This window comes from Mycteria americana, chromosome 1 (genome assembly GCF_035582795.1).
Source record: "Mycteria americana isolate JAX WOST 10 ecotype Jacksonville Zoo and Gardens chromosome 1, USCA_MyAme_1.0, whole genome shotgun sequence".
NCBI classification, from domain to species: Eukaryota; Metazoa; Chordata; class Aves; order Ciconiiformes; family Ciconiidae; genus Mycteria; species Mycteria americana.
In genome coordinates, this window is record NC_134365.1 from 76,568,218 (window position 1) to 76,592,473 (window position 24,256).

Sequence of the window (24,256 nt, forward strand, 5' to 3'; positions counted from 1 at the left end):
GGAGGAGAAAATGGGCGCCCTGCCAACTGCTAGGTTCTGCACTGTCATACACAAAGTCCTGCTTCCACTTTCAGAGAGACCTTCTTTGAAGATGAGTCATTCGGTCCTCTGGAGAGGAGCCCAAAAAGGGAGCTAGCTTGTGCTACTTAAAAGTACCCTGTGCTGCACTGACACGTGTCCACAGCAACAGTACATCACTGGGCAGCAGACTCGGGGCAAAAAGCAATGCCGTATTCAAGTAGCCCGTCAGAGGGGAGATCAGTTCCTTTCCCTTGTCCTTCAGCAACCCTTCTCACAACAGAAAAATCTAGAATGAACTAAGTCCTGGGCCCAAACACAGTGTTCATCAAGTCAGAAACAAGCATTAGGGCAATATATCTATTCACCAATTTCAGAAAAAAAATAAGACAGTTTCCCCAGGGTGGCTCTTGCTCAAGTCAGATACGGACTGTAACTTGTTTTAGCTGCACATGTGCTTTTCTAGCAAGAACATGTCTGAAAGAGCCCCTTTGTGCACTGCTGCAGCTGCCCGGCGGCTGGTTTGCCACCTCCTGTGGCTTTGGAGGCCTCTGCTGGAAGATGGAGATGTACGTGCATGGCGTAGTCCAGGGCAATAAAGCAGCTACTTTTCAGCTGGCAAAGCTGCAGTGGGAAATTAATAGTTCAGAATCGTGCAGAGGGCTTGAGAAAACACTTTTAATTTACTCTGATTTTATTACCTCATGGTTCTTGCATGGGGCAGAGCCCCAGCTGGCTCAATAGTAAAATCACACTACATAGGGCTTAGTAGCAAAACAGACAGATAGTGGTCAAAGTACTGAACTTAAGACACAGAAGCCATAAACTGTTGGCTAGTTCAAAAGAAAACATTATCCCAGCAACACTTCCTTTCCTGCTCTCAAAGAAAGTCTTTCTTCAGCTAAAAATCAGAACAAAACATAGAGAAAAGGAAAAAGTATGTGCAAAATTTGGAAAGACAGAGGTGCTTTAAAAAGTCAAGGGAATTTTTTTTTCCAGTTTCAAATTGTTTAGAGTTTAAAAATTAGGTTAAATACATGTTGAATTAAAGCATGTATCAACTAGTTGACTTCCTGTTTTTTTCTCTTTTTTTTTTTAAAAAAAAGGAAGTAAAAGACCTGTATTTAGATTACCTGGTATGCTAGAACTTGCTACTGAGTTAAAACAAGCTCTTTCAGTATCATAGGTATGGAAATAATCTGTTTATATAAACAGCTTCGTTTAAGTCAAGTGACTCTCTGCAGACCACACTCCGGAGTCCAAACCCTTCTAACCAACCTCACAGGGCATCAGGTAGGACTCCAGAAGGAGCCAGTTCATCTGCCACCTCCTAATCCTAGCTCAACACGCGTGCTCGGCATGCTCAAACGCAGCCAGCACCGTTCTCATTTGACTCCCTTTCCTTTGGCTGTGTGGCATAGCAGGTTATTTGCACACACAGGCAGAAATAGGTACCACTTTGCCCAGACTTCTGCAATAGAAATTACTCGTTTCTGACTAAGCACACCACAGCCCAGAGTAATCTCTTAAACTTGTTACTCTGGCCGAGGTTTTGTTTTTGTTGTTGTTTTTATTTTAATGCAAACATTTCCACACAGCACCAGAACAAAAATCCAAACTCAAATAACAAAATCTGAGTTTTTCCCATGCATGATGTTATTCACTTACATATACACATTTAAGTATACTTAAGTAAGAATACTTAAATGTGAAGAAAAAGAAGAAAAACACAGCTTAAACTGTTCAACTTCCATTTTTCAAGAGGTCCCTTCTGGGTCCTTATGGCCAGTTTTATTGTCAGAATTAAAATGACTACACAAACAGAATGCTAGCAACAACCAGGACAAATTTAATAAAGACTGTGACATATAACCAGAACAATCCTCTGTGCCATCCAGGGTAAATTTACTGACCATCACCCACTTTACTGCTAGCAGTGAATTACCACTGTTATTTTCTCTGCCTCACAAAAGCAACCTAGTTAATATGGGTCTCTTCGCAAAATCAAGGGAGCTCAGGCTGTATATTCTATTCTCCAGCAGTATTTCTAACCCATTTGAAAACACTGCCCTGACTAGTAAAAGAGGAAGAGCTTCCCAACAATGTGCAGGACTTCCAGCATTTGTTTAAATGCAAAGATTTTCATTTTTAGAGAGCGACAGTCAAATATTTGTACATTTAGAAGAGTTTGATTTCTTAAAGGGCTAAACTGCACCCAGTAGAGTGGCCTGGGGGAAACCCTAGAGCTGAGAACCTCTAGCTGGTCATAGCTGAGAAAACACCTGCTTCAAGCAGAGCTTGTTGTTCCCCTGGAGCCAGTAAGAACTCTTCATACTAAAAGACCTGAGAGTCAAGGTTATCTAAATTTCTTTTGCAGCTGAGACAGACAGACAGACTGGTATCCAGCCCTATGGGACCTGGGGCTAATGGGACACAAATGCTACCATATACAACTAAGGAGTCAAAAAAACAAGTTTTCTGCAGGAAAGAGGAGGAAGGTAGTAAAAAAAAAGGGGGGGGGCGTAAAAGGGTTGCAGGAAAAAGGAATATAAGGAGACATCGCTAGTGTAACTGCTCATTACTTGGGGACAAAATGTTTTGGACAACTCTGCCAAGAGGAATTTTCAGAGTGACAAGGTCCCCTCCCCAACCCCAGGTGACAGCTCTGCATCTGGAGTTATCAACACTAGTCCAAACCTTCAGAGCACGTTTCCTTGTCTCACAGCTCAGCCAGCTCAGAGCCAGCACAGCCTCTCGCCGACATCCACGCCGTGTCAGCACGTTACACTCGTGACTCTGTACAGCACAGAGCCTTTGCACGTGTGCACTCTGAGCAAGACCCGAGCGATGATGAAACTGCAGTGGGAAGAAAATGGATTAATCGGGCCTCACTGGCAAGGTGCCACATGCTGCCCATGAAAAGCTGTTGCAAGGTAAACAAGGCACAACCTGCACAAAGTGTTCATTGCCATAAACTGAAAGAACACTTTCAGGCTCTGCCCAACAAAAAAGCTCTCTGCGAAAAGCCTACGGGTCAAAGTGACACCAAGATAATTAAGCTTATAATCCTCAGGGCAATCACCAACTCCAGAACAGGCCCCTCGTTGAACAGCCTGGTCAACGCACATCATTTAGATATTCTGGTCTTTTCCCCGCGAACTCCAGAGGTCAGGTAACCGTAAATGAACCTGGCTTTCATTTAAATAAACAAACACATGCATAATTCAATCAAGCATATTTCAAGCTCTGGGATTTGTAGAATAAAATTGGAAGAACAGACATGCTAAAGACTCAAAGAAATCCCAAATAAACTACTTGTAATTAAAAAATCTCATGATTTTCAAGCCAAATCTCGTGATTTGTTTGTGGCCTGACTCAGGGTTTTCAGTGCTTGGGGTTGGCAAGTCTGACTAAGCAGGGATATGAAATAAGAGCGAGAGTGACTGCCTGCCAGGCTTCTGTTTTCCTGGGACAGAAAACAAAGCAGCTCTGACAATTCCAGCTGGCAATACCATCCAGGCGCTCCTCCAAGGCCAAACATGCTTCAGACAAAAAAAAAAAATCCTAGCAGAAGCAGTTACTGTGGTTGCTTAATAGCTGTTTTCCAAAGTTCAATATAGCATATACTTTCTTTTTCTTGAAAAGGGGGAGCGGGGGGAGTTGGACCACATTACGGACTAATCCCTTGCCAGATGTCATTAGTGATGAAGTCCCTTAGAAATTACATCAGTATGAAACAAATCAGAAAACATTGAGTTTCCATTTCCTCCTCATGTCTGGCTAGACAGAGACTTCAAGATCAGCTTTCATCTACAGCCTGGAATCAACCCTCCTCTGCCTCTTGCTTAGTGTGGCAGGGGTGTTAAGCAAGTAATTGCAACCATTAAAAAGAAAAATAGCTCACTCGCTCCTGCTCCCCGTCCCTGTCAAATACTGACTCCTTCATTAGGCTTCCCCAAAGCTGCTTCAGCACATTGCAGTAGTCTCTCCCTGCTCTCGATGGGGCATACGTCTCCAGCCAGGACCCTTGCATCCTCCTGGGTGATGCAGAACCCTGAGCCTTCCCCTCTCTGCTGATAACCCCAAGCGTCCCCTCCCATCTGGTATCCAGCAAGACAGTCTGGTCGGAGAAGAATCTAATTTCTACCTTCCTGCAACGTTCAACCCTCCCTACCTGCTCACAGCGTAACAGAGGAAGAGCAGAAGCACAGAAAGAGGTTGAGTAGAAGGGCCTTGCTGGTTCTTACTGCTTTTGCTTCCCCTAGTAAAGCAAGAGCATTGCCCATCCTGGTATCTTAAAGAGATACATCTTTAGTTCGTGTTTGTACTGTACTTGTGTACTGTGTTTGTACTGACTAAATGAAATAATAGCATAAACTGAGGGGTTTTTGTAGAAACTCAGTTCCTGAAACACTTTTCTGAATCGTGAATCTTGGACTAAAGCAGTTTATGTAACGCCACCTATTTACACTGCCCTAACTAACCATAACTAACCATTCCATTATAATGAGTCCATTATCCCCTGCTTTATTGTATTTTCTCTTAAAACAGAGATCAAAGATTTGGATCTAGTGGCATCATGCCGATTTCATTTTTATTACTGGCTCCCTAGGTCTATCATAAATATTCATTGGCCATCCTTAATACAATACATTGAATTCTGCTCACTGCTATCTCTGGTGCGACTGCAAAGTACAAACAGGGTTGTTGCTCAAACATATTAAATAAAGCAACAGCAAATTTGTGACAGTCAACAACAACAAAAAAACAGAAAACAAAAGAACCCTTTTCCCCTTCCAAGGAAATTCAAAACCAAAGGAGACATTTTCTCTCGCCCCCTCCACGACTGCAGACATTTGACTGCTGTGGGAATTCAGCTGTGCAGAAGCAGCGGCAGCAGCGGCTGATCTGCACCCACAGACAGGAGACATTTTTGAAAAGTCCACAGTTGCCACACAGTGGTCTCTGCGATACTGCAGCACTCCTCTGTGCTCACCAGTAAAAATTATAAACGTTACCCGGCAGTGATACAGAAACTGCTCAGAAATGTGGACTTTCTGTATAGCAACTAATACTTAAAAGGGAGCGGGACGTGTGTGGGGAGAAACATCCTCCAGACTTTATGCAGTTTTATTCTAACTCCCAAGAAAAACTGCAACTATCCCAAACGTCAGGATGCCTGCAATTTTTTTCTCTCCCCATACTCATCAATCACATGTTCCTCTCAACTCCCCTTCTCACCTCAGTGTAGCTCCTCCCACCATCAGACAGGCAGGGTATGAAAACCCCTATTGCACCTATGTGAATTGCTCCTGCTCTGCAAATAAGCACAGACACAGGCCTCTTGGGATGTCAGCTGGATACGTTAAACAAGCACCAATCACTAAAATTAGGGTGGCCATGGGAATTACATTTTTCCTCATGTTAAGTAACTCTGAGAGCATTAACGCATATCAGACACTTTATATTCTAAGCAAGAACATCTACTCCGTTAAAAACAAAACAATATGGTAGGACACAGAATGCACATTCAAATATTTATCTTCTAATATGACTCCACCATGGAGGTAATATGCTGCTCATTAAAAAAAGAGATGGAATAAGAATAAATCATCTAAAATAAATATTTATATGCATATGAATATATCCTCACACAAAACTCCACACACCTGCAGACATGAACCGTATAATAAAATTGCTGAGTCATTTTACATATTAACCTATAACATACCTTTGGTCATTTACCTAGCCCCTTGCCAATCTAGTATCTGCTAGAACCTTCTACTAAATTCCCCAAAATCTTGGCTGCTTTATTCATGCTTTAAAATATACAAATAAAACCAGACAGAAACAAAACCTTGATCCTGATGCCTTCATGATGTAGAATTTGATTCAAATAGCTATAGTGAGCATGGACTTTAACTTCTAGATGAACTGAAACCTTTAGTGAAATCCATCCCACCTGTATTCAAAACAACAAAAATAAAATCCAATTGTTGTTCACATAAAGAATCCTGATCAGTTCCATGAATTTTGTACCTGAGTAAGGTTAGATGAACCATATTCAGAGCTCTGAAGGTTTCATTTATTAAACAGCTCTCTTCCCTTGCACTCTTTTCCATTTGTTTTTAACTAAAAGTAAGAGAAGGATGCCAAACAGTTTGCAGGCAGTTAAGAGTTTCTTGCTCGTTTGCTGTTCTTAAGATTAGATCCATAGAAAGGAATTGATACGAAAAAAGAAGGGGAAAACAAGGAGCAACCTTTATGTCATACACTGTGCAAAGGGGAAATTCCAGAGCAGAAGTTGGCCATGTGAAGTTCAGAGCAAGGAACAAGCTACTCCAGTTTGTTACTGTTTTGGCTGATGCCGTCTAAATCAGTATCTACAGAAAAAAATATTTTACAGTATCAGATGTTCCTTTAGAGGAAAGATGATATACGTGAGAAAGGCAGATGATACAAGTTCCAAAACAATTTATCCATCAGGATTTGGGGCTTAATATTTCTGAAACAAAACCGGATAACAACATGCCATATTCTTAAAATTTGATAAATATGAGCTGCTGGGAGGGTACAATCTTTTGGGAGAAATGTGTTTACAACCATGTGTTTTTTCAGCCTTGGCATCCTGCCACTAGATTTGTTTGTGACTTGGAGAACAAACAAACAAAAAATAACCACGGTTTTGAAACAAAGAAGAATAAGTACCAGTGAGTAGTGAACACCATTGCTCATACAACTATCACCTGAGCTAAGAGTACTTTTAAGTCTCTGGACTTAACAATTATGCATATAAAAGAGAGGGCAAAATCATGAATGCGCCCAGTCCTGCAAAGTAGTTAGGCATACGCTTCACTCCCACAGCAGCAGATTAAAGTGCTCTCGCCTTTCACTAGATCAGGACGTTACACTTCATAAGAGGTCAGAATTGCTGTCTCCTACCCATCCTTGATATATGACTTTCAGTTTAACGTTCTTCTCCAGGTCAACAAGAGCAATGCACTCTGCCTGAAACTATCCTTGACACAGACCACTATAAGCACCTCACAACTGGCCCAAGTAAAGTGACTTTGAACAGGCTTCTAAACACAAGCAGATGACAGTCCAAAGCGGGATCAAATCTCTGAGGCCTGTTACTTACAGAAAAAAATCTCCCCTTAAAAAGAAGTCATGCTTTTCATATACCAAGTACTTACAGGGTTTTTGCACTAGCAACAAAATAAATCTCTTTATAAATGTACGTGACTGGAAGCCCAGCAGAATATCTGGGGGATGTCCCCCACAGCGTACAGCAGTATTCTCCTTTAGTCCAGAACAATGCACATTACCGGAGGGATAAGGGATACCACAAAGATGAGGGATGCTACTTCAGAATAGTCTAATTGATACCGTGTATCAAAGCACCAGAAACATGCAGCAATAACAACATGCTGTAGTGGCTGATGGCCTGAGGCACTAAGCTCTATGGCTAACAACACCTAGCTAGTACAAACAACAGTATCACATGCCTTGTGGTATCTCTTTGCTTAATTATTGCAGGTTGAAGCCTAGAGGGGGGAACAGTGAAACTGCATTGGTTTGTTTCTCTGTAGGTTTTATTTCCTTGGCTTGTAAAATGTCAGCGTACGGGTATAATGAGAAATTACCACACTTTAAGGGTCTGACCACATTTAGTGTTTAGTCTTGCATATCTGAAAGCTCTGATGCTCCTGCCGCTGCAATTACTGGCTCAGAGGATTCACAGCAATAGCAAAGCTTGAATCCCCCACTGCAATGAATCAGTGCAGGCTTCGGTTCTGCAACAGACCACCACCTTCACATAAACCACTGCACAGATGGAGGGGTTTGTCCCAGTTGTGTTTGAACTTTCTGCCATACTTCATCACTTAACTATCACGACAAAGCCACAACAGCACCTTCCTGACCGTACCAGAAGTACCTGCTGGTCACAGCACCCAGGCTGGCACTGCTAGAGGTAACCAAACATTCTTCCTCCCTGCACCTCCAGTCCCCCCCAAACTGTGGCTATTTTCCTAAGGAGAGAGGTTGTAATGCAGGATACTGCAAAAATTACCAGCTGAAATGTACAAGTGATTTTTTAAAAAATCCAATATAAACAGCACTGAGCTTAAACATTCTCCTATAGTATTTCTAACCCCCTATTACCTTACAGACACACTGAGCTTAGTGAGGAGAATGACTTATTGACAACAGGAAAAAACAGGCTAGTGCATAGGCATTTTTATAAATGAGCACAAATAAAACAGCAGAAATAGTGAAAAATTAAATGTAATTCCTCAGAATGCCTGCAGTGCCACTAATCCAAAATGTGAGTAGTAACACAAATAAAGGAATTTGGGATCCTGCTCTTCCTCCCATTTAAAATAAGCATCCTTTTAAGGTATAACACATTCAGCAAGCCCCACATATTCAGAATTATTCTCTTTTTTCCTGCTTTTATTTTTACCTACGTATGCTATTTATCGGAATGCTGCCTAATTCACAGATGCAAATAAGTAAAATCATCTTGAAAAGAAGGCTATAGAATAGAACGCAGTTTAAGTTGAGAATGTCTTTGATTCAAAGAGCTGCAACTCTGGGACACTGCAGTGCCTCCCAGCAACATCTCCTGGCTTCTAAGACACACTGAGACCATTTTTCCCAGCAGAAAAAGACCTGCAGCTCCCACTGGTTTCAGCTTGACTGGTAAATCAATACATTCATGAACTGGGACTATGGCTTTTGACAAACTCATTGGAGTTTCGTCAACATCTCCACATGAAAAGACTCAGGTCTTCTGGCACAAAATGACCAAGAGCTGATAGTGGCCATATCAGGGACTACATCTTACAGGAATAAAATACATTTGTATTTACACCAAAGCTGTACTATTTTTTCACATGTATATTTGGTGCTGTTGCTGAAAATAAAGAGGAGAGGATAGCTTACATTTCATATCTGAAGTGGAATGCAGAAACATTAACACTGTAAAATGAAAGGCTACAAAGCCACTTCTATGATTTTAAATCATGAAGCTAGTGCAAACGTATAAGAGCAAGACAACATTCTTCATTAGTTTTTCCAAAAAAGGCAAAAAGCACAACTACTTATTTCTGACAATTAAGCAGCTTAAGTCTTTGTTCTACTGACACTTAAAAATGCAGCTTTCAGTTATTTATACTGTAGTTCAACACCTAAAGCAGGAAAAAAGTATAAAGTCTGTGTTCTGCAGCACAAGTAACCCTTACCGAAGGGTTCAATCTATTTATAATAGTGTTTCCCTTTGGAACTACCAGTTGGCAGGGTATACAGGCTTGGATTCTGCCATATTCTGTAATGCACTATCATCCATTTACACTCTGATCAGCCAATAATGTTACACTAAACTTGTCATATACACACGTTATCAGAGAGAGTATTTTTTCCCCCAGAGATGCTGACCTTATTTAAGAACAGTTGGGAATTCAGAAGGTTGTCCGTGCCCAAGGCATTGACATGCCAGCAGCTGGAGTGGGTTAAGAAGTTGCCGTATGGGCACACTTCAGTCAAGAGTTAACAACTTCATCCAACTCACTGAGGGAAGGTTGAATTTAAGCTTCTGAACCCTCTTTGAAGCAGCTGGAAGGACTCACCCCTCCTAGCCCACCAGCTCCATTGTAGGGACAGTCGCTTTCAGCAGGGCAGCAAGATAATGCTAGGATTTTAAACTGCTCCAGTCATTTGCAAAATGAACATGCATCAGTGGTCTACATGTCTCAGGTGCTTTTGGAAATGTTACTCAGATTCAAACTGAGACATGTAAGTAGGTCTAGAGGCAGCATTCACACAGAAATTAATCTGAAATCAAGCACTATGGTGAAGGACAAAAAAGATTTGCCTAAAAAAATTAAAAATTCTAGACCAAGATCCTTCTGGTTTTGTAAAATGGGTATAAAAATGGCCAGCAACAAAAAAAAACAAACATAGATGAGGCAGATCTAGTCCAAACTCAGTCCTTTCTGTCTCTCCTGTTTCTCTTCTTAAACAGTTGGTTTAGGCTTTTATCTATACCACAGTAACTGTCTGAACAGAGGCAATGTCAACTTCCTCCACACACTGCTCTACCCAAGTGTTTTAACACTGTTCTGGAAGAGCCTTCTGTAAGAGAGAGGCTGTAGATCAAGTTTCATTCCAGTTAGTTACCTAATCAATACAAATAGGACTAGGACTTAACGTAAAACTCCCGGGAGATCGTAATAACCACCCACAATTACTTATGAAAGCCAATCAATGACCAAGAGGTTTTATGTGTCATTTATATACCTTAAATCAAACTTCTGAAATTAAACTTTGATTCCTAACACAATTAGATGTTGCGGCACTAAGCAAAACAACACACAAGCAAGCACTGCCTCAAAGGCTGACTGCAAGGGCAACCAAGGATGGAGCCAGGAGAGCACGAGCAGCCCTGAAACACCCCGGCAAGGGGAGGCACAACGATAGAGTTGAGACAGTGGATACAGGAACAGGCATCAAAACAGTGAAATAAGCACCTACAGCTATCTTTTCCTCCTGCTCCTTCAATGAAACAGGCTACCTTCCAGTGGTCACATGAAAGATAAAGACAGTAGAAGCAAGGTTCCCAGACCTGGATCTTAACTGTGGGAGGTAAAGGGAAGAGAAAGAGAGGAAGAAATTTTATTTTACGATTTCTTCCTTGTTTCTCACTGTGGGAAAGCCTGCAGAAACTGGAGGTTTACCATTTCTGTCAAATTTATCACACAAAGTACATTATGATGGGTGATTAACAAACTCAGGCTTTCTGTCAAAATGTCACATGTCCCTCTGTAGCTTTGTTCTGATATTACCATTACATATTTACTACTATAATTTTTTTTAGTATCTGCATAACATAGTTGAATAACTTTGCAGGCAGTGAGATCACAGTTCAAAAAAAGTTGGAAACACGCGCAAGAGGCTATTAATTGTGCTATTTTTACTATTTTGAAGTCCATACCATGAACAATGACTCACAGGAGTAGCAAGCCGGAGAAGCACTTGCAAACTATACAAGCTTGTTTACTCATTCATTTGTTTGCACTGATTCATTACATTCCTCCATGTGAAATCTATGGGACTCAAGAGAAAGCACGAGGGAGAAATTCTGTCTCCCGAAGAGCTCTTCCACCCACCATGCCGTACCGAGATGGTGGAGGTCACACGAGGGGTCTGGGCATACACCCCCTATGTCCACTCCTGAGAACTGGAGGCAGGGCTGGCTGGGTGAAGAGCCCCTACATACCAATGGAGCACACTCCCTCTGGTGGCTTCACTCAATCTCACTTTATCAGCATCCCCAACAGGGTACAAAGAGCAATTAAAACAGGCAAGTTATTTGTTTGCTTGTTTTAAGTCATACATTAAAGCACTGCTTTTTTTATCCCTGCAGTCCTGAGATGACGTTAACTTTTGGTGGGTCTGGGCAATTATTTTGGAGAGGTTTGGCAAAGTTCATCATAGCATGCAGTTACAAAAGCAAATTAGTTTTTCCAGGTGATGCAGTGGCATTATGGACCCTGAAAGCTATTAGAATAAGTATGAATAATAACTAAGAATAATAATATCTGCTTCACTTGTGAAACTCTTTTTATGACATTAAAAAAAAAAATTTCTGTCTGCCCAGGCCTAACCACATTTTTCTTGAGGCTAGATTCTTTGCAGGAGGTGAAGACGAGGTTGGTTTGCTCTGCAGGCACTGGCTGTTTTTGCATAGAGCAAGGCTGATGTTTTGCTATTGCTGCCTTTGTCTTCATTTCACTGTTCTGCCTTGAGATTTTTTTTATCCTGTCTAGCAGGTTGCTTAGAAGCCTGGGCAATATGTTCCCATGTCCATATGTTGAAATCAAAACAAACAATACACAGTCAAAACAAAGACACTTAATATTTCCCATTTCTAATATATGGCTCATCTATCATAGAAAAGAGCGTGTTGGTACTTTATCACATCATATGACAGGACCAAAACATTTAACTTTAAAATCTCAAACACCCAGAAATAAGCGTGGGCATCTTAACCACCATAGACTTTATTTTTCTTAAGGTTAGATTGAGGTTAAGATTGAATCTCATAGCTAGTATATCTGAATGGTGGATAATTTTACCAGGTACAATAACATGAATAAGCGCTGTTAGACATCTGAAAATATTTGGGTGTAAAAGCCTAAGACAGTGAAACAGTGCGACACTGGGTTGTAATCAATATTTTTTCCCAAGGTAAAGTGAAACCCATGAACATACTTGACTAAACATGTCAGCTGTGAACAAATGGAAATGACGGCATTGAAAGATTACAGAATAGCTCTATGATTCATATTTAAGAGTGAATAATACTGAAAGAATTCAGGGAATACTCAGAAATACGGATAAGAGGAAACCATACAAAAGGCACAGGGATCAGGCTCAAAAAGAAGGGACAGCTGACATGTAAATCTGAATCTAGCTACTGATACCCAAAGGCACAGGCAAGATGAAAGAGGTATTTGAAAAACTTCATTTGGCAAGAGAAAACTGGGCAATAAGGGGAGAGAGAGGAGTGCAAGAAATAATTAGACACTTACAGAGTACAGACTATGTCACTTCTCCCCAAAACTGGCAGCTCTGCTTAAACATTACATATTCCCATCACACATTTACGAGCATTAAAAAGTGTATGGAGTTCAAAAGTCTGGCACCACAGGCAGCGGGGAAAAACCGTACACTTGCAATTAAAAATTCCTATATTGCCAATTGATCTTATGATAGATAAACTCAGATGTGATGTAAGAAGACTAGTCTCCAAAAATACAGGATATCCAATATATAATAATCATATATAGTAAAACTCGCTACTGCTAATTCATTTCATCTTCCTTGCCTTGACTCCTGTCAAGTCCCTGATACAAACTATGTAAGGCAGACAGTTTCTTTTGTTCCAGTCTTACTTTCTACCTTACCACGTTGTTCCTAAGACACCACGTTACCTTTAAAACATGTACGAAATTGAAATCATGTCAGATTCTGTTACTGTCCTAGAGCCAACATTTTAATACCATGCTATTAGTTCTATATTTAATACTAAAATGGTAGCAGTACCTCTTCCGCAAAGTTAGTTTTCTTGTCAAGCATTTCTCGTAATGTCTGAAGAATTTTAATGCAGAGCTTTTCTTCTTTCTCCATTAGCTTCTTTGTGTGATTAATCAACCTTAAAGTAAAATATTAAACCTTAAAGAGCATTGCACATTGTTGCTAAGCCATGCTACAATTTATTTACGCAAAAATTGCCTGTCACCATATTTTTCCTCAAGGAAAGGAAATAAAAGTAGACAAGAGGAATCATAATTAAAAAGGAAATGGGACTTTCAAGGTGTTGTGAGTTTTTTGTGTCAATTTGCATATCTTACTGCCCATACAGAAGGCAGAATTCTACCTCCACTTTTTAGGAGTGCTTCCAGATTAAGATTCAAACTTGCTTTTTCATCCTTTCTTTATTTTAAGGTAACCATGTATTTATTTTACCCTTTATTTAAAGGTAACCAACGTTCACCATGCATCTTGCAAACTTTAAAAGCTACAACCTATACACCTTCCAACCTTGATGATGGTTATATTTATTATATAATTAGCAAATGGCATCCAGCCAAAAGGATCCCCAAAAAACCTTACATGGAAGCGTTCAGAAATGCAGATATTTGGATGAAACATAACCATTGTTTACATTTGCACCAGAACTTTACAAGACTGTTTCAAGACAGAAAACAAGGTACACTTCTGACTCCAACTAAGACTGGGATGGGAGTTTGGGTTTCAGTCAGCTTAAGCCAATACCAGAAGCAGCCTTTCTATCTCTGTGCAGAGCAAGTCCTTGCACTGGTTCACCTTACTGCTGGAGAAATGTTTGTAAAAACAGAAAGGAGGAGGAAATCTGAAGGCCTTGGGCAGGTTTTTTTTCCATCAGTACCAGTGCTCGGTTATAGTGGATAGAACAGTGTTCATCAAATTATGGCCTAGGATCAGCATACAGCAAAGGCACTGTGGCCACCGATTTACACTGAAAGATGGCACCATTAACGGTCCTAAATCACAGTCACCAAAAACAGGGTTGGGAGGGATGACACTGCATCGGCTAGACCAGCACTCCATAACCCAACAGAACTGATTATATTTAGATCACTGCTAAGTTAGTGCGCTAATGCCATCCTGGGCTCAGTGGAGACTGTGCAGGACTCTCCCACTGTCATCTTCCCCAATTTCATGAGCTATGAGTCCAAAACAATGCAGCTCTCAGGTCTGCAGTACTAACAATATTTTTAAAGAGTTACACCTTTATCTCGGGATTCCTGCATAGCTCTGCAAAGCATTCCTTTGCCATGGAAGTTAATTAAATACAACAGAAAACTGTTTATTGCATTACATGGGCCACATCCAGCAGCCCTCGACTTGATTTGATGCTGACTTTGAAAGGAGTTTGGAAAGAGGGGATGGGACAAGCTCAAAATCTAACTTAATTTCTCCAAACATATAAACTATATTGTTATAACACTACCCCTGCAGAATATGCAAAGAGCCAAGGAATCAGGAGATCTGCCAAATGCGTTCATTTCCCCCAAGCTACCTCTGTTTAAATTATAGTTTCTCAAGGGCAGCAAGGGCATCTCACTTGAGGACTAATAAAAAAATTGCAAGACTCTATTCCAATGCACAGACTGCAAATAAAACATCTAATAATTCAAGACCAGGTAGGGGTGCCAGTGAACTGTATTTTTAAAAGAGCTGTTGGCAGTTTAAAATAAAAATCAAAAGATTTATTTGCTTTACCAAAAAAAAAAATCTAGCCCTGAGCACCCCACCCCATCTCAGTACGAATTCTTGAAAATTCTACCATGGAAAGTCTAAGTTTCTGCTGTAGATTTGGAGAAACTTAATAGCAAAATTAGCCCATTAAGAAAACAGGAGTAGGTTGAGCCTGTCACAGTTTTAACAAGCCACTAACATTGAATTTCTAGGCAGGCAAGGCAAGCAACCTCTCTCTCTACTCCTCTCCAGACTCCTAAACTGCTGAGAAACATAAAACATGCAGCAAAAGACCTCAGTTTAAGCTTTCAATATGAACTCAGACACCTACATGCTTAAGTCACTGTTGAAAATCAGAGGTAAGGTAAGTGCTGTTGAAAATTTTAACTGCCTGCCATCTTTTCCAAAGAAGCAAATAGGCCTCTCCTTACACCACTTACTTGGACATGAAAGCACCGCATCTTATTCTGGCATCACTCCCCTCAGGAAAAAGAAGTTCTGGACTGTGCAGCACATCAACCAGCACCGAAAATTCAGCTTGCATCATGGGAGTGAACTGCTGCTCCAAGGAGGACACTACATCCTAGGGAAAAAGAACAGTGTCATTTGTAACTACATCTGGCCAAGAAAACTAGAAGAGCATTGCTATGGAGTTGCACAATACTGTGCAATGGGCTATTTGACCCACTTCTGACAGCCAGCAGCGAGAGCCCATGTTAAACCAGGTGACAGTAAAGCAACCTCTTGCCTTTTTTCATGCCACTCCTCAAGGGAGGGGAAGGTGCCCATTACTATCTACCTTGCTCTTCTCTCTCAAATTTCTCCTCTGCAGTAATGCCCACAAAACACTCGGCGTCAGTCAGGATGACGGTGTGCTGGAAAAAACCTGCTGGTCATAGGTGGTGTTAGTGTACCACCGCAGGTGTTGCTTCCTGGCTATTTAGGGCTCCTCCATTTGTCTGGGTCCCGCTGTTTTCTTAGTTCATAAACTCCTGATGTCATTTAACCACTACATGCACAAGGTGATCTCCATGTTATAGGTATTCTCCAGTGACACAAATCTGACATAACGGCTCCTAAAACCGCCAGTTACCTCCTCTGCAGCCAAAACAGTACGTGACCATGAAAAGGCAGAAAGGAGATCCTTCCCTGCAGACCACTTTGGGGAAAAGAACATACTTCCTACCCCTCTCTATTGACTTCTGTAGGAGCTGAATTCAGATCATGGATCAAAGGGCCCTACATGTTGGCTTCACTTTGAACAGACACCAGAGAAGAGCTGGGGCCTCTGATCCCCCCCACCTACAAGTGCAAAAGTCACTGTAATCCAGCACTAAAAATGCAGTGAGTCTCTCTGGTGTTTTCTACGTCTGGCACATATTAGATAAATGCACTACCACAACTACTGCCCAAGCCATTTACTATTTTTGTACCTGTAGTTTTTCTATTATATTCCTGTAATCCCAGGCAGGCCCACCAAGAGCTTCTTTAAAACGAGGTCCACTGCGGGCTGACATTCTCCACCCCATGGCTGCCCTCTGCACCATGTTAGAGTGACTCTTCATGAACAAGGTGTTGACCTGGCTGTCCAAATCCACTGGAATTGCAATCCCACGGTTCTTTGCTTTAATAGGAAGAAAAAAGAAGAAATTTACAGTGGCAAAAGCTTGAAAATCTTATGAAGATCATGGCATGCAAAATCCTGATACTCTTGAAGTTAAGGGGCAGGGGAACCTCACTGCAACAGGTGTTAAAAATAAGGATCAAAAACCTAAGCTGGTAGAAATCAGCTGGTAATGTAGTTAAAGAAAGCAAGCTGTACCACTTTAAATGAGATAAGGATAATTTCTAGTATATATTTTTATAGGTACAGATGTTTATTTTTTAAAACAGAATAGTTCTTTTTACTAACTAAAAAAACCTCTCAGATCCAGGGATATTAATAAGAGTAACAAAAAGTGTGCATTACTATTTCAACAGCTAGTTTTACTCTATTCAGTAAATTCAAAAATTCTTCTTTCTAGTGGATATATGCACATTTAACCAATTTATCCCAAGTGCAATTTGTTGCTTTTCTGTGTATTTCTCTTGCAAAGACCTTGAGAAACCAACTGCATACAAATTAAATTTGAAAAAGACTGTCTCTCGTCTCCCTTCGGTTTCCTATACAGCCAGGGTTGTTAAACCATGGGGTTCCTGGATGACACTGCAATATAACCCATAGTTAATAAACATCTGATAGTTTAACTGATAGTTAAACAAATTTAACCAATAGTTTAAAAAATGCAATTTTTTTTTTTAGACTTAAGGGGCAGGAAGTGACAAAAGAGAGAATATCAGAGGAAAAAAAAAAAACTGAGGAAAGACTTGCACGAATTCTTACAGCGTGTCCAGTATTAAACTACTACTGCATCCTGAGCTGTCATTTGAAAAGGAAGTTTGAAAGACAATGTTAGAAGGTATCTGCCCTCTCCTCCACAAAAATCTTTGTGTTAGCTGCACCTCTCCATTCCACTGGAGATCAGAGTGACATTCTTCTACGGCTCAGCATGAGTTGTCTGAAATTCAACAAATAAACAAGAGATCGATGCAGCAATATCTCTGAAAGATTAGGTCACATTCCAGTGATTAGGCTTTGTATTCTATGTCATTTGACTTAATTTCCATGGCACAGTTTATGTTTAATAGAAACTTAGAAGTAAAATGGAGAAGCAGTTCTAATTCATTTGTAATAACGACTAATAATAACTAATTTCTCAGTTTTCCTTATTGAAACAAGGTGAATTTTGAAAAAATTGTTAGCCCATATTACAGTTCTGCACAATGTTTCTCTGAGGCATTTCCCCACCATTCTGCACTAACGTGCACACTTTCCACAGTAGCGGAAGGCATCAAAAATATTCCACCCTTCCCTCCCAGTTCTTAAAACATATACAACTTTAAGCCCTGAACTTGTGAAGTCAACAGATGCCTTTCTTTGCTAAACAGCCTATACATCAAACCCCACAGGAGTACGTGCAAGCAGAGAGTCAGGCATACAGCTCTGATGAATGAAGGCTCGTGTGCTGCCAAGCACAGTGAGTCACAGATCCCAGGCAGAAACTTTCTCTTCCCCCGAATACTATATTGTAATGGCAGCATTTATTATAAACCTAAATTTGGCCGTGACACTTCAACCCCCAATCTCACAGGCTACGGCAAGAGTGCTCTGTCACGCATGTCCTCATCCCTTTAATAGCTCCCGCGGGTGCAGGGCACCCTCCTCTCTTCCCACTGCAAGGGTGTATCCTGACGCAGGACCAGGGCCTCCACCTGCGGATTAGGCTGTTTAACTGGGATGGAAGAGGTATCTCTTATTCTATTTCCGGTAGGCGCTTTCTTTTAACCAGTTCGGCATAGGGAATTAAAAAACCAAATTTCTTAGGTCAAGATGGGAAGACACATTTCCGCACAACCATATACGAATCCTCAGCAGCAGATGTACAGCAGTTTCCACACTGGCAATTGACTTTTCCTTTCCACTCTCTATTTGTTTTGAAGGCAAGGTTCCTGATTATCATGAGGAAAATACCATGTATGGCTGGCCATTATTTCTAATGACTGTTTTTCCATATTATTTGACTGGGTTATTTTTCAAAACACATTTGCCCTGTTGCTGCTTACTTTATTACAGAAGTCCATTAAAGTTCTGCCAGTGTGGGTAGGATGCTGCATCCTATTAATCCAATTTATTGTGTCCTAATGTCAATCACTGGAATGTTATCGGACAATGCTCCCTTCTCAATTAAGTGGTATGTATGCAGAATCCTGATATATCCAGAAATAAATTTAGCAATGGGGAGCATGCTGTTCAGAGGAAAACCCAGACTTCTGCAGTCCTGTAGATGCCATTTGAAGTTAACAACTTCCATCAGTGTCTGAGGAGCAGTCAAGGACTATGATTGTTCAAAGAGTTGCAGCTAATTAAAACGATCACAAAGAAAACCAGAGAGAGAGGAAAAAAAGTACTCCTTTGTTTTGAACAGTTCTTATATGTATAATTCCATTTGTAATTAAGATTTGTATTGGTTGTCAAAGGGCACTGTTGAAGTCTAAGCTATAAACAAAGCCTTTGTCTTCTTATTCCTTTGCAGCTTGTAGAAAGTTTATCTTTCATTTGTTTCACATTTCATTATTTAAAACAACATGAAACATATTTTTACATTTTGGAAAGCTGATGAACAAATGTGAACATAAATATTTATTTTTAATTTAGGTGTTGTAGGCTGCTTTCCTCTTCAAAATCTGTCAATCTCCCTTAAAGTATGAACATAAAATATTTAAAAGCATATTTATTTTTGTTCCACTTACTTAGAAATACTTTTGGACGGCACTCAAACTTGCAAAGTAGGGTTAGAGCTGGTAAACAAAGGAGCTAGGAGGGGGGTAAAATTATGTCTTTCATCTGACTAGTGAACTTGGGGGAAAAAGCATGCTATGTGGCTGTATGTAAACTGGTACCATAGGATGGACTAGAACATGTCTGCAGCTAAGGTGAATTCTGCCTTGCAGTGGAGGGCATAACGCAGGCTTATATACTGCCCAATTCCTACCTAGGGCAGCCTGCACAGGGCTAATTACACCCTGAATACACCACACTGTTTTGCCAGTCTCAGAGGAAACGCAATTTGCTGGGAAATCCTTTCATGACTAACTCTCAATCTGCTGCTTACAATTCTGCTATCAGCCATAGCCACAGTTGAGCCAAGACAAGCAAGCAAACGGTACCTGTGGAAACACACAGTGCCGCCAGTGCAGCCAGGTCACAGTAAAATGTTCTGCTCTGTGCTGGATGCTTCTGTGTGTATCCAGTGCATCAGCAGCTTTCCTCTCCTTGACTGTTTAAACTATGAAAAAGTACTCTGAGATGGGGACTCAAAATAAAAGGGCAACATTAATGTCGAGAATCAAGTAGCTAAAAATCAAGCCACTCTCTACGAGTGAGCTGGACTCCACCGAAGCCCCAAGAGCATAGTCCAGCTGCTAAGAGAAGGGCTGAAATGGGCTGGCTGAGATGTATTTTGTTAAATTACCTGCACGTAGTTCCCTTCACAGAAGCACAGAAATTGGAAGTAAAAGGACCTATTTCAGGAACGCTTGCTGAAGCACTGTCCTTTCACTACGCTGCCTACCTGAGTCGTAGGATCAATTTAGTGCTAAGGATTTCCAGGAAGTGGCCCTTGCCTGTAATTTTCCTTGGAAGCCCATTCTTCACAGTAATCTACCTTGCCATAAGGAAGCTTGCCATTCTCCTTGATCGTCCCACCTAGTGCTCCCTAATTTTAAATTTCACTCCATTAGCTTTTGTAGCATTTACAAAATACAACAGTATTTAGTGGCTTCCCAGCTATTTAGTACACTTTGCACTACCCTAAACCATCGCTGACGTGGGTTTTCTGGGGGACACGCAGGCGTTTCACCCCTTAGAGCACCTCAAGGAGGAGCGTGACGGGCAATCTGGGTCACGAAAAAGCCACGGCTGTACCTGGCTATGAAGCCTTTACTCTTCTTGCTGTTTACACCCCTCTGGTAGTTGCAGACAGCTATATCATGTTCTCCCACACTTCCCAGTTGTCACTTAACGGAGCGATGCATATTTAGTTCAATTAATTTTGCTCCATAAATCAGTCCCTCCAGCTCCTTAATCATTTACTGACTGCTTAACAAATGCATTTGGATGGAGAGACACTAATGCTAGCAACAGCAAGACTTTTTAAGGGAAATAAAAGCTTTGTGTAGACAAGACACAAGCCTGCCAATCTTGTACCCTTCAGTTGGATGTTTTTCTCCAACAGAAAATCTACACTAAAATATTTATCAGTCTGTAAAAAGATCATCATTGAATTTTTCTTGCAATTAGGGAAACACAAACAGTTAAAATAGAATAAAATATGTGCTTCATCTGAAATGTATTCTTCTTGCTGTCAAAAAAGTAACAACAGGATAATTATCTTATTTGAACTAAAAATTGAAAATGAAGGTCTAGCTTTTTATAAAATGGAAAAAAGATTTTAAAACTCAAATGGGAAGTGAAATAAAGTATTTTTAGGGCTGAAAAAATTATTATAGGGAAGTTCATCTATATAGACATTAAAATATGCACAATAATTCCAAAGAAGCAATAAAATGTAATTTAGATTTTATGTTTAGTGTTTCCTGTTTGTCATCTGTCAGGGAAAAGGAAAGGGCTTTAGAGGACATAAAAGCATGGTCAAGAAGCACCACAGAAGAGTTTTTTGGATTCTGTACAAAGGGGTATTGGTGAGCTGAAACTGGGGAGTAAATACTCGACCAGAAAGGACTTCACTACTCCTTCAGACAATCTGCTCTCTGTTACAGACAGCCCATGTTCTTTAATATCTTTTGAAAAATGTATCGAGCCCCATTTAAAAATGAAGCTAGCTTTTCCGCCATCCCTCCTCCCTCCATTTTCTCTTGGCCTGTTGACCAAGGACATCCTTCCAAAGTTGGTTCCAAACCTCTGATTTACAATATAAATTTATTTAGGTTATTTACAACCGAGCGTAATTTATGTCCAGTTGTTTTTGGGTCAGCACAGTCCTTTAGCTTAAATGTCTCTTCTTCGTGACTATTTATCTTCCTAAGTACTTTTAAAGAGCAACAACACAGGCCTTTGTTTTGCTAGGCAAAACACGTGGGGCTCCTGTAGTCTCTTCTTGTAATTCAGTTCTCCTTTCCCCCAACCATCCCAGTAGTACTTCCTCTGTACCTGTTCCAGTTTTGAACTTATGAAATAGCAATCTTACAGGACTCGCCTCCAATTTTGTGGGATGGAAACAAGGATTCTCCTTTTGCTTCTCCTGCACAGCATCCTAGAGTATAATCTGATAATGACTAATGTAATTTGGCTTGCTAACAGATTTTTTTTTGAAGGGTCTGCCAAGAGAAATAGGCTAAAAAAATGCAGGTTCCTATCTGCCACTGTTTACTCATCTGGGAAATTCCAGTTATTTCATTATTAGTGGTAACAGCACAGCCATACACATCCTACATCCTTCGGATACACACACAGTATCAGAGGGAAGATGCAATTTGTAAAAACATAAGGGAGAAAGCTAATGGATACTACAGAGACAAGAGTATAATACAACTAGATTCGCCCTTGTAACAGAAAAGAAAACTGATGCTCGGGGGTGAAGACATTAGAATCACCACTTAATTAAGAAGCAAAGACAGTTCTTTGCATGGGTCCTGAAAGACCGGTCAGCCCTGGGAGAAAGACCCTGCTCCAATACAATTTAAGATATACAATCCAGATCTTCAGTTGTGGGGACAGGTGATAGTCCCCAATTTTACCATATTGAAAGACAGTAGATGGTTTAAAATGCAAACTTTGAGACTGGCCTCCACCCTTCTCAATCTTGCAAAGATTATAAAATGTAGGAACTGAAAGTCCTTTGATAATGCATTCATTCGAAATAAATTAAACTGTTAGACATCTTAGTTCCTCTGTTTTCACAAAGATCAGGGGACCATTTAAACATTTTTCATTTGTAGCTATTTTACCAGTGAGATGGAAGCTGTTTTGATCATTCATTTTATGGGACTATATTTTCAAGCAAAAGCTCAGTCCTGTGTAACAATAGAGAAAAAGCAAAACCGATATATGTATAATGGGTTAATTCTCCTTACTGTGATAATCTGCTTCAGAAATCCATATGAACAAGACACATTAATATACATATATTATTTCGTAAGTGTTTCTATTCATGCGAGGTAGCCAAATGTTTACTGGGCAATAAAAACCTGATGCACGTTGGTATCTCTGTGTTCCAAATCTCTTGGAGCCACAGAGGGGTCTGCTGAAGAAGAGAAGCAAGTCTCTATGCTTCTTGCTGAACTGGAGGCGGACAACTGCCTGGAGACAAAGCAGCAAGTGAAGCCTGAAAAGCTTATGAAGTTTTTCCCTAGTGGTCAAGTGGAGTTGAAGTACCAGGGTTATAAGAAATTAGCTTCTGCAACATATCCTTTTGTTGACCTGGAAGATAATGCACATTCTTACAGTGCTCATAAGAAGACAGATGTAATGATCTTAAGCTCTTGAGGCAATACTTACATCCCCCTGCCAGCAACAAACTAGTAAGCACCGAGCAGAATGTATGTTGCTTAAACTTGCTCTGAAATGGGTCTTTTAAAAGTGCATTATTATATGGATCTTTGATATCTTGGGAAATCTGTGTATGCTCTTTCTTCCTCCTGAGATTCAATTCTAAATCCAGTGCTATGACACAAAAAGAAAAATCATGTTTGTTCTTTCAACTCTATACTACATTTATTTTCCATCAAAAGTCTTTGGTCCCTGCTGTAAATCTGTCCAATACTCTATCTCTCTGATATAGGCAAAATCTTTCTAGAGGTTTTTTTTTTTTAAACCCTGCTGTGAAACATGAAGGCCCTAACATTAAAGCTGTCAGACTCTCAAGTCAAAAAAAAAACCAACAGGCAGAAGAGTGCTCACAGATGCCTAGCCAAAATCCAAACCTAGTCCACATACACAGCCAGCAAAAGAGGCAAAAAAAAGGCTGGCTGCCCTGTTTGTATTATGGAAGAAACCTCTGCCTTCTCAAAGGGAGGCACCATTTTGTGCGGTGGAACACCCAATAGAGAAAGGCACCGGGCACGCACTGTCATCACAAAAGAGCCTCGATTTTAAAAGCCTCTGGTACCCCTCGCTGGGGCAGTTCTTCCAAAGCTTTCAGCAGAGCAGGCCTACTCAATTAGCCCACGCAAGACGCGTTTGGCACCGTGCCTAAAAATACTGAGTATCACCGGTGGTTAAAATCTCCGCTAGCCAGCCAAACTTTTGCACAGGGGTGTTTCTTAAAAACTCTGCTTCCACTTCTTCTTCTCCAGCTAATTTGCTCTTTGGGGAGATCCCCCTCACCTGCTCCCTTATACCCCCTTTCTGCACCGTCAAAATAAAACACCAAATAAAAATGTGTGGCAATTTGCTAACTCAACACAGGACAATTTTACCATTATTGATATTGACATTAGCGATGAATCCTTAAACAGTTATTATGATATGGACAAGGAGATCGGCGATTTGCGTGCTAACACGTGCTCTCAGGGGTCAGCTCGGAGGCTGCCAGGCCCATGGCCCCCCCAGGTGATGCCTAGCCTCCCTGCCCCGCTGCCGCTGCAGGTGGCATGGAGGTCCCAGAGGAGGACACGGGGTGATGCCCTTCACCAGCAGCTCAGCTCCACTCTGCCACGCCTGAGGTCCCATGGGTGCGAAGCCAGAGTAGCGAGAAGGTTGGACCCACAGGACAGCGCAAGAGCATGCTTATAAAAAACCAACTGTAAACCATCTCCATAAAAGAGAAAAAGGAATGAAACAAAATAGAAGACTACAGGGGAGGTAGAAATT

The 24,256-nt window shown here is 40.8% G+C and overlaps 1 protein-coding gene across 3 annotated transcripts in view; it reads right to left on the reverse strand.

The window, feature by feature from the left end:
- Window positions 1-24,256, reverse strand: part of ITPR2 (inositol 1,4,5-trisphosphate receptor type 2) — a 269,451-nt gene that overhangs the window by 108,572 nt on the left and 136,623 nt on the right. For all 3 annotated transcript variants that reach the window (XM_075506773.1, XM_075506765.1, XM_075506756.1), the window contains 3 exons: window positions 16,260-16,450; window positions 15,267-15,409; window positions 13,129-13,237 (listed from right to left, as the gene is read on the reverse strand). In XM_075506773.1, coding sequence (XP_075362888.1) covers window positions 13,129-13,237; window positions 15,267-15,409; window positions 16,260-16,450 — 443 coding nt within the window. The remainder of the gene's footprint in view (window positions 1-13,128; window positions 13,238-15,266; window positions 15,410-16,259; window positions 16,451-24,256) is intronic.